The sequence below is a fragment of the Miscanthus floridulus genome, chromosome 10 (genome assembly GCF_019320115.1).
Source record: "Miscanthus floridulus cultivar M001 chromosome 10, ASM1932011v1, whole genome shotgun sequence".
Classification (NCBI taxonomy): domain Eukaryota; kingdom Viridiplantae; phylum Streptophyta; class Magnoliopsida; order Poales; family Poaceae; genus Miscanthus; species Miscanthus floridulus.
In genome coordinates this window covers 56,602,717-56,613,588 of record NC_089589.1, presented here as the reverse complement: position 1 = coordinate 56,613,588, position 10,872 = coordinate 56,602,717, and the positions used below count along the sequence as shown (strand labels likewise).

Sequence of the window (10,872 nt, the reverse complement as noted above, 5' to 3'; positions counted from 1 at the left end):
ACAGACAAATTAGTGCAAATATCGACTAATTTGGCTGTATTAGTATCATCTATCAATGGCCAGAGGGAATAAATATATGTGGCTACAAATACAATGATAGAATAGTTCATGCGGGGAATCTTAGCCCTCCAAGTTGCAAAAATGCATCTTCTCATAATTGTACAGCACGTTCCGAATTGATGCTAGTTCATTGCTGAACGTTGATATATGTGTACATGCCAACTGGTGAAAATGAACTCACACGGTTAGTTGCTCAGCGATACGAACTGTGACAAACTGATAGCTTTTACCGAGGCCCAGTTTAGTTCCGAATTTTTTTGCAAAATGCAACTGTAGCGCTTTTCGTTGTTATTTGGCAATTAGTGTCCAATCATAGTCTAATTAGGCTTAAAAGATTCGTCTCGTGGATTTCGTCTAAACTGTGTAATTAGTTTTATTTTTTATTTATATTTAATGCTTCATGCATGCGTCCAAAGATTCGATGTGACGGGGAATCTTGAAAAATTTGGCAAAATAAAGTGGAACTAAACAGGGCCCAAGATGCTAACGCCCGAACTGCACCCCGTTTCCGGTGGTTGCTCGTTTTGCGTGCCCAGGCAGGCCCGCGCTGCCCGGACGTCTCCCGCGCCGACCGACCACACGCGGGCGCTCGCTCGGCGGCTCAGCAGGCGGCTACAACAGACGGGTCTCGTTCATGTACAACATCGAGATCTATTTTTAACGTCCAGATCTGAAGCTAAAATATTTACAACATACGTCTGAAACACTTGCAAAACACCAGAAAAAATATGAAAACATGTGTATAACTATTGCAAAACATTGCAACAGACAGATGGAAACACTTGTAACACACGTATGAAAACACCTGAAACACTTGCATTATACGCAACATCCGCAGCTAGTTTTGCAACATCTAGATGAAACACTTGCAAGATACGTCTGAAAATAGATGAAACATTAGGAACATACATTTGAAACATACGTGTATAGCCATTGCAACATGTGCAACATCTCAATCTACTTTTACAACATCTACATAAAACACTTGCAACGTACTTCTAAAACATATGAAACATTTGAAAGATACATTTGCAACATGCGATGCAGCCTGATGCAGCCTTCTCGGCCGTCTGCAGCGGGGCGCCGCATAGCAGGAGCATGAGGCCGGAGTGCTTCCACACCACGGCCCTACGCTTATCCTTGCGCCGCCGGTGGCTGTCGTCGTCGTCGGGCACGAGCACGCCCTAAACACAGTCCGTCCGTCCGGACGCCCTAAACACAGTCCGTCCGTCCGGATGCCCTAAACACAGCAGTACCGTAGCTTTTATGGCTCAACAACAGCATCCGGTGAACTTGTACCGATTCTTCTCAAAACTAGATCGAGTTGAAATGAAGAAAAATGCCTCGAGAACTGGAAAACAAAACATGCTGTATGTACATATAGTTTCTCTTTCATTATATCAGACGATCTTCATAGATGAAACAGGGCAGTTTTTCACCTAAATTCAAGCGGAAGTGTACAACGATTTGGCTGGCCTTAGTGATCAGTTGTGTATATTGATACGTTCTTTTTGTTGGCTCAGGTCAGGTGACCAGATATTTAGTGTATATATCAGAATAAGCAACCAAGGGCACATAATGCAAGTATGCAACTAAAGCAAATTTTGCTGGAAAAGAACACAATTCATGCATCTTTACTCATTAAGTAAAAACTGCATGATTCAGTGTTTAGCAAGCAACGGAGCAGTAAATTTATGTCACAATCAGGTTACAGAACTCTACAATGAACAAAAGGCTGACGATTTTCTGTGTGTTTGCTCTTTCTCTCCTGGGGAATAGCAAGCGGACCCCTGAAACTTCAGAATATGAGTTTCAAAATTTTGTATCTCTAGTATCAGAACTGGACTAAGCTGGACAGTGTCACTACTAAGAATATCAGAACGGTATCAACCTAACTTCCAGATACTTTTATGGGCGTGTTCTGATTGATAATCATGCTCATCTGAGTAATTTCTGATAACATCCTAGGTTGTAGGTTCCTTTGCCTCTACCTCTGGCTGTGACTCTGATATTGGGATCCTGTGAAAGCAAGCAAGAAACTCCTTGTTCCCTTCTGCACCCTTTATAGGAGATTCGATCCAACCCTTATTGCAGAATCCAAATTCTTCCACGCCTGAAATTATTCTATCCAGTACCTGGAGTGAAAGGATCAAAATAGGGTGATTCCCAGGTCGCAATTCAATGGGAAAACAAATATTTGAAGTAAAAGCAGACAATACAACTAACATCACAAATATCGCACCCTTGCTCAGGATAATCGAAGATCCTAGTGAATTATTTTTTATTTTATGTACACAACAAATTATCATTCAATTTCCAGCAGTAAATAGGCACACTATTGCAAGGAAGCAACATGTTTGTAGTCAGAATACAAAATATTGAGAAATAACTTTTTTTTTACAAGAGCTTAATGGCATTACTATAGGAACAAGGTTGAAAGCAAAGCAGAACTGCTACCTCTTTATGAACCAGAGGATCTCGAACAATCCCTCCACCTCCTACCTGAGCAAGATCAAACAAGATTTATTTGATTGGGTTATCAATATTAATGTACATATAACAAGTAGCCCAAACTCCAGCTGGGAAGAACCACACTTTCCCTTCAATCTTACCTGTGATCTACGTGCTTCAAACTGAGGCTTGATAAGTGTTATCAATGTAGAATCCGTCTTCATTACTTTGATAACAGCAGGCATGTCCTAGATTTCACAGATAACATAAGTCCATGCTTGACCTAAATACAAATGAAATAAAAAAAAATAGAGCAGGCTTACACACTTGCACCACATATTCGCATGGGACAAATGCAATTCATTTTCCTAATGCATTTCTACTCTATTCCAGTTTCAGTGAAGCTGATCTCATGCTAATAACTTCTGAAAATTGGTGGTACTCATATGTGTGGTTGATTGGGTTCTTGAACAATATATAACAAAGCGAACTTGAGTCTGAAGCCATTAACCCTTTACGTCATGCAAACTATACACTATACCAGGAATGAGTTTTCACAACAGAAAAACAATCATTTTTCTAACACATGGTAAAGATAAGATGAAAGGAAAAACAGAACAGACTTGGATAGTCGGCCCATACAATCACATAGGGGAAAATGCATTCGATTTTCCCAATGTATGTTTTTACTCTGCTGTTTTACTTTTACTGAAGCTGATGACACGCCTAATAATTGTTGAAATTTTATTTGATCATCTGTGCAGTTTCTTGGGTTGTTTTACAATATATAACAAACATAGCTTCATGAGAATTTGATTTTAATGCTCAGTAATTCTTTATAACGCTAATTATACAAAGAAAGCACTAAACCATAAAGAAAGGAAATTGTGAGCACAGAATAAAAATCAAACAGACCAAAAAAAGGCACTATTCTAACAACTAGGGTAAAATGCATCATTCACTTTATTAACATATCAGCTATATGATACGTGTTTCGTTAGAAAATGTTAAACACACAGATAACCTTCTGGCTGCTAAATATTCATGATAATAAAGTGGACATTAAATTATACCAAGAGAATGGAGATAAATGATAGGTCCAGTGTCACCAAGTCAACTGGTTCTGGCAGTTGAGACAGATATCTTAAATTTGTGCGTTCAATCACTGAAACACGTTCATGTGTGCGAATTTTTTCAGCCACCTGAAATGGAGGACACATTGAGGTTTAGAGTCATATTACTGGAGATGCGTAACAACTACCTGCAGCTGACAGATAAAGTGGTAGGACTTAGATAACATCAAAGAAGCAAAGAAACCTGTCCATAGCCAACATCTACACCATAAACATGTGATGCTCCACGCTGAAGTAAACAGTCAGTAAAGCCACCTGTAGATAATCCTGAATCAAGGGCTATCTTTCCATCACAATTAATAGCAAATCCTTTGATGGCTGCCTCAAGCTTATGTCCTTCTCTGTATTTTATTTTATTTTCAAAAAAAAAGATAGAGAGGATGACAGTAAGCTTGAGAAAGGAGTAATTTTGTATATTGCAAATCACAAAAAACTTTAAGCTAATTAATTAGAGCATCACCTACATACATATTTTGGGATTTCAGCCTTGATTTCGATGACAGATTTGTCAGATACTTGTGTTCCAGCTTTATTCATCACTCTTCCATCCACAATGACTTTACCTACAGAAAGATAAAGGTTCAATAAACAAGAATAGTTTTATCAAGTATGGCTCTGGGTACAAAGTATATAATTAAAAAATGGCAGATCTCTAAAATCAAAATGATATCAGAAATTTCCTACCATAGTAGGGATGTTATGACCGGCGTGGGCTATTCACGCCGCAAGCCCGCTAGTGGCTAGGACCCTAAAAGCCCATAATTATCTTGATTGCCATATTATTAGAATATTTATTAGAATATTTCCTATTTTAGTTGAGAGACATATAAATACTTGTAAACATTATTGAGATGGCAAGCAGAAACATATTGTTTCCGGCTTCCCGAAGGGAGCCGGGAGTCAAACCCTAGCCGCCACCTCTTCTTCCTTCTCTCGCGATCGCTGGCTCCTCGCCGCCGATCACCCTTCAAACCACGCCCACCGATCGTCCACACGTACAACCTCCGATCGGTGAGGGGCAGGGAGCAACAGCATATCAACCTGGTATCGGCCACCTTCGATCCGATGTCGCTGCCGCTGCCCGCTTCAACAGCGCCGCCGCGGGACCCCAACGTGTCCCTGCCGATCCCGTCCGCACCGATGCCGCCATCATCTCTGCCCGCGGGATCGCTGTCGCTGGCCGCAACATCTCTGCCCGCGGGATCGCTGCCACTGGCCGCCAGGGCTTCCTCCTCCGCCGTGGGGGTGATGACCAACGAGCAGCTCACCGCGGCCGTCGTCGACCTCGGCAGGATGATGGCCGGCGTCCACGCATTCCTCTTGGGACCACAGCCAGGCGTGGCACCGACTCACCCGCACCCGCAGCTACCGCCGCCGCCCAAACCGCAGCAGCCGCCGGGGCCCCAGCCGCTGCTTTCGCCGGCCTCGGGCGCCGTCTACACCTACGGGATGCCGCAGGACAGCACAACGCGCAACACCGCGCCAGCATCGGCGGCTCCCCACGACAGCGTTCCCATCCAGGAGATCCAGTTTCCCCACTCGCCGTCCCCACTTCCGCCGTGGCTCACCGACATCGCGCCGCCGGTCTACTCCGCGCCAGGGCGACCGTCGGTCCATTTGACCCCTCCCATCACAGCGGGCTTCGGCCATGGGGGCGTTCCGGCGTCGGGAACGCTCTATGGCGGCGTTGACGGCCCAATCTTCCACAGCTCCACCTTCTGGTCCGCGCCGGCTGCAGCTCCACCGCTCGGCGGGGCGCCCTCGGCTGCCGCTCCCGTGACGTTCGGCGAGACGCCTTTCCAGCCTCGGACCTACAAGATCGACTTCGCGACGTACGATGGCTCGGTCGACCCGCTGAATTGGCTCACACACTGTGAACAATTCTTCTGGGGCCAGCGCACTCCGGTGGAGCAGCGGACGTGGATGGCCTCCTACCACCCCACCGGCGCCGCTCAGACATGGTACTACGCCCTCCTGTTGGACGAGGGCATGCCGTCCTAGGAGCGCTTCAAGGAACTTTGCCGTTTTCGCTTCGGACCGCCTATATACGGCTCGCAGTTGGCCGAGTTGGGACGCCTTCCCTTCCACTCCACGGTCCAGGAGTTTGCGGACCGTTTCCAGACGCTGCTGGCGCACTCCAGGGACATCTCCACGCGCCAAAAGGCGGAGCTCTTCGTCGGCGGCCTCCCGGAACATATTCGGGTCGACGTCGCGATGCGCGCCCCAGCCGACCTCCAGACGGCCATGTTCCTCGCCCGCGCCTTCGAAACACGGGCTCTGGCCGCGGCAGCACCCCCTCCGTAGCGCGGCGCCCGCCCTCCCCCGCGGCCAGCCTTTCCCCCACGCCAACAGGGGGCGGCTGCGGCCGGGGCCCCGACTGGCGCACCAGCGCTGCCTGCGCCGCCCGCCGCAGCCGCTGCAGCACCGGGCGCAGCAGCCCCGGCGGCACCCGTGCGGCCGTACCGTCGCCTCTCGCCGGCCGAGATGTAGGAACGCCGTCGTCAGGGCCTTTGCTACAACTGCGACGAGCAGTATGTGCGTGGGCACGTGTGCCCCTGCCTGTTCTTCCTGGAGGCGGACGACTTCCTCAACGACGACGTGGAGGGCGCCGCCGACGACGCGGCCGCGGCCTTGCCCGAAGACGCCGCCGCCGCAGCGGATGGTCACGCTCACGCTCTTGTGGTTTCTGTACACGCTCTTGCAGGCATCAGGACGTTCCACACTATGCTCCTGCCCGTGACGATCAAGGGCGAGCGCCTCCTCGCCCTCCTGGACATCGGATCCACCCACACTTTCCTTCAGGGCGCAGCCATGCGGCGCCTTGGTCTCGCTCCTCAGGGGGGCGACCAGCTTCGCGTTACGGTGGCCAACGGCGAGCGCGTGCCCTGTGAAGGCATCGCACGCGACGTGCCCGTCGACATCTGCGGGGCGCCTTTCTCCATCACCTGCGTCGGCCTCGCGCTCGGCTGTTTCGACTTCATCCTCGGCATCGACTTCCTTGGCACGCTAGGCCCCCTCACCTGGGACTTCGAGGGGCTCACTGTGTCCTTCCTGCATGAGGGCCGCCGCGTCACGTGGCGATGTGTGGGCGCCCTGGGCGCGCCCTCCCAGCAGCGGTCGCTGGCAGCGGTCGCTTTGGACCCGCACCACCCGCTGCTGGATGAGCTCCTAATTCAGCACGACGCCGTCTTCGACACACCGCGCGGCCTTCCACCAGCCCGCCCCTACGACCACCGCATACACCTGCTGCCCGGGACCGCGCCGGTGGCAGTGCGGCCGTACCGGTACCCTCAGTTGCAGAAGGACGAGCTCGAGCGGCAGTGCGCCGCCATGCTGGAGCAGGGCATCATCCGCCTCAGTACTTCGCCGTTCTCGGCACCCGTGCTCCTCGTCAAGAAGGCGGATGGGTCGTGGCGCTTCTGCATCGACTACCGCGCGCTCAACGACCGTACGTCCAAGGACAAGTTCCCGGTCCCGGTGGTTGACGAGCTCCTCGACGAGCTCCATGGGGCCAAGTACTTCACCAAGCTCGACCTCCGCTCGGGGTACCACCAGGTGCGCATGCACCCAGCGGACATCGAGAAGACGGCGTTCCGCACCCACCACGGCCACTTCGAGTTCCTGGTGATGCTGTTTGGGCTCTCCAACGCCCCTGCGACATTTCAGGCGTTGATGAACGACGTGCTCCGTCCCTTCCTCCGCAGGTTCATGCTGGTTTTCTTCGACGACATTTTGATCTATAGCACGTCGTGGTCTGAGCACCTGCAGCATGTCGGCCTCGTCTTCACCGCCCTACGAGCCCACGGCCTCTTCCTAAAGAGGTCCAAGTGCTCCTTCGGGTCCCTCTTCGTCGCCTACCTCGGCCACGTCATCAGCGCCGACGGCGTCGCCATGGACAGCGACAAGGTGGCCATGGTCGCCTCGTGGCCGCTACCGCGCTCTCCACGCGGGGTGCGTGGCTTCCTGGGCCTCGCCGGCTACTACAGGAAGTTCATCCGCGACTTCGGCTCCATCGCGGCACCACTCACACGTCTCCTGCGGAAGGATGCGTTCGTCTGGACGGCGAAGGTGGATGAGGCCTTCGCTGCCCTGAAGCGGGCGCTCTCGTCGGCGCCGGTTCTACAGATGCCCGACTTCGAGCGCCAGTTCGTGGTCGACTGCGACGCGTCCGGCACCGGCTTTGGCGCCGTTCTACACCAGGCGGGGGACCCCTGGCTTTCTTCAGTCGACCCTTCGCCGCCCGCCATGTCAAGCTGGCGGCCTACGAGCGCGAGCTCATCGGGCTGGTGCAAGCCGTCCGGCACTGGCGCCCGTACTTGTGGGGGCGTCGGTTCCTCGTCCGCACCGACCACTACAGTCTGAAGTTCCTCTTGGACCAGCGGCTGTCCACCGTGCCTCAGCACCAGTGGCTCAGCAAGCTGTTCGGGTTCGATTTCAACGTCGAGTACCGCCCCGGGCGGCTCAACTCGGCGGCCGACGCGCTGTCCCGCCGCGACGAGGAGACTGTGGCGCTTTGTGCCCTCTCGGGGCCCTCCTTCGACCTCTACGCCGACATCCGCCGTGCCACCGCGGCTGACCCGGTCGCGCGCGACCTGCTGCAGCAGCTGGAGGCTGCGTCTCTGGGCGAGCCATGGGCAGCCGCCGACGGTTTCCTCCTCCACAGCAAACGCATCTATGTGCCTGCAACCGACGACTTGCTCCACCAGGTGGTGCACCTGGCCCACTCGGCAGGACACGAGGGGGTCCAGAAAACCCTTGTGCGCCTCCGCACGGATTTCTACATCCCCGGCGACCGCCAGCTGGTGCACGACTTCGTCCACTCCTGCGACGTGTGCCAGCGGAACAAGACGCCGACCACACAGCCGGCCGGCCTCCTTCAGCCCTTGGACGTTCCGTCGCAGGTCTGGGCGGATATCTCCATGGACTTCATCGAGGGGCTGCCGAAGGTGCACGGCAAGTCTGTGGTCCTGACGGTGGTGGACCGCTTCTCGAAGTACGCCACTTCATCGCGCTCAGCCACCCCTACACCGCCGCCTCCGTCGCCCGTGCCTTCTTCGACGGGATTGTGCGCCTGCACGGTTTCCCCAGCTCCATCGTCAGCGATCGCGACCCGGTCTTCACCAGCAATCTCTGGCGCGATCTCTTTAAATGTGCAGGTGTCAAGCAGCGGCTCAGTACGGCCTTTCACCCCCAGACGGACGGCCAGTCCGAGGTCGTCAACAAGATCATCGCGATGTATTTGCGCTGTGCGACGGGTGATCGGCCTCGCTCGTGGGTCGACTGGCTCTCCTGGGCGGAGTACTGCTACAACACCTCGTACCACACGGCGCTCCGAGCGTCGCCGTTCGAGGTTGTGTACGGCCGACCCCCGCCACCCCTCCTGCCACACCACGCCGGGGCAGCCCAGATAGAGGCGGTGGACGCCATGCTGCGGGACCGCGACACGTTCCTGGCGGAGGTTCGCGAGCGTCTTCTTCAGGCTCAGCAGTACGCCAAGCGCCACTACGATGCGCACCATCGCGAGGTGGAGTTCGACGTGGGCGCATGGGTGCTGCTCCGACTTCTCCACCGAACCACCCATGCGCTCGCCTCGCCGTCCAAGGGCAAGTTGCGCCCACGCTACGCCGGGCCGTTCCAGATCGTCGAGCGCATCGGGCAGGTGGCTTATCGTCTCCGACTCCCCACGGACGCGCGCCTGCATGACGTTTTCCATGTGGGGCTGTTAAAGCCTTACAACTACGCCGGCTCGCCACCATCAACACCGGCCGTGCTGCCACCGGTTCAGGACGGGCGGCTGCTGCCAGCCCCTGCGCAGGTTCTGCGCGCCCAGCTCCGTCGCGGCGTGTGGCGCATCCTCGTCAAGTGGCAAGGCCTTCCGGAGGACGACGCCACCTGGGAGCACCTGGACGACTTCAAGACTCTCTACCCGGATGTGCAGCTCGAGGATGAGCTGTTTGCCGAGGCGGGGAGAGATGTTATGACCGGCGTGGGCTATTCACGCCGCAAGCCCGCTAGTGGCTAGGACCCTAAAAGCCCATAATTATCTTGATTGCCATATTATTAGAATATTTATTAGAATATTTCCTATTTTAGTTGAGAGACATATAAATACTTGTAAACATTATTGAGATGGCAAGCAGAAACATATTGTTTCCGGCTTCCCGAAGGGAGCCGGGAGTCAAACCCTAGCCGCCACCTCTTCTTCCTTCTCTCGCGATCGCTGGCTCCTCGCCGCCGATCACCCTTCAAACCACGCCCACCGATCGTCCACACGTACAACCTCCGATCGGTGAGGGGCAGGGAGCAGCAGCATATCAAGGGAAGTCATGTAATTTTTTTTCGAACAACCAATTAAACAGAACAAATCTAAGCAATCTATACACTACCAACAGAGATACATTTGAAGGTGGCAGGAAATAAAATTTTATAAAAAATAAGGATTTTAAACAAACTTAGATAATTTGCTCAGGTACTAATGAGCAAGCAGAACAAAAAAACATTGGAAGAACACAGGGAATGCTGGGCTACTTGTTTGTATATGACCACTTCCAGAAGTACAAGGATCAAAATGCACAGAATCATCAAAAGAATGAACTAACCTTGAAGAATCCATGACTGGATGTATGTTCTACTGTATTGTTGAAACCTTTCTAAGCACACTTCTTCCAATCGCCTTTTTCTGTGTTAGAAGTAAATGAAATTGAGAAATAATATTACTCAAATAAGATAATCTCAAGAAAAGAAAGGCATACTGTAGGCCTTTAGCACTTTTTTTATCCGCCTCTTTTAATTGCAACTGTCTTTTTTCCAACAGAGGAACAACTACTTTTGAGTAAGCAAATACTAGTAGTCTAGTAAAGTTAGATCAAATAACAAATTAACAATTAAACAAAAAAGGTAGCAACAACTATCTAGGACCACACATTCCCATATATTATGAACCTAAATAAACATAGTTGAGTTTAGCATCAGTAACTGTCACCACAATGGCAAGCTTATTCAAGTTTTGAAATGCACTGCCAGCACAACAAGCCACACAATGCCATCACAATTACAATGGTGTACGGAATATGTGCTATGTGACAATAGAATTTGATAAATTCTGTTCTATGGAGTATGGTCCAAATGACCAGCATACAAATCCACATCTTATCATCATCATCATCACACTATAAAAGAGCGAGTTTTTTTGAGGGGGCTCTCCCTCTCTAATAACCGTTCGATCTAA

The 10,872-nt window shown here is 51.8% G+C and overlaps 1 protein-coding gene across 1 annotated transcript; it reads right to left on the bottom strand.

The window, feature by feature from the left end:
- Positions 1-1,687: 1,687 nt before the first annotated feature.
- Positions 1,688-10,372, bottom strand: LOC136484698 (uncharacterized). Its single transcript, XM_066481640.1, has 7 exons — positions 10,244-10,372; positions 4,105-4,207; positions 3,829-3,985; positions 3,585-3,713; positions 2,673-2,759; positions 2,518-2,562; positions 1,688-2,195 (listed from the first exon to the last, which is right to left on the bottom strand). The coding sequence occupies exons 2-7, from the start codon at positions 4,179-4,181 to the stop codon at positions 2,025-2,027; spliced, it is 666 nt and encodes a 221-aa protein (XP_066337737.1). The 5' UTR covers positions 4,182-4,207; positions 10,244-10,372; the 3' UTR covers positions 1,688-2,024.
- Positions 10,373-10,872: the final 500 nt, after the last annotated feature.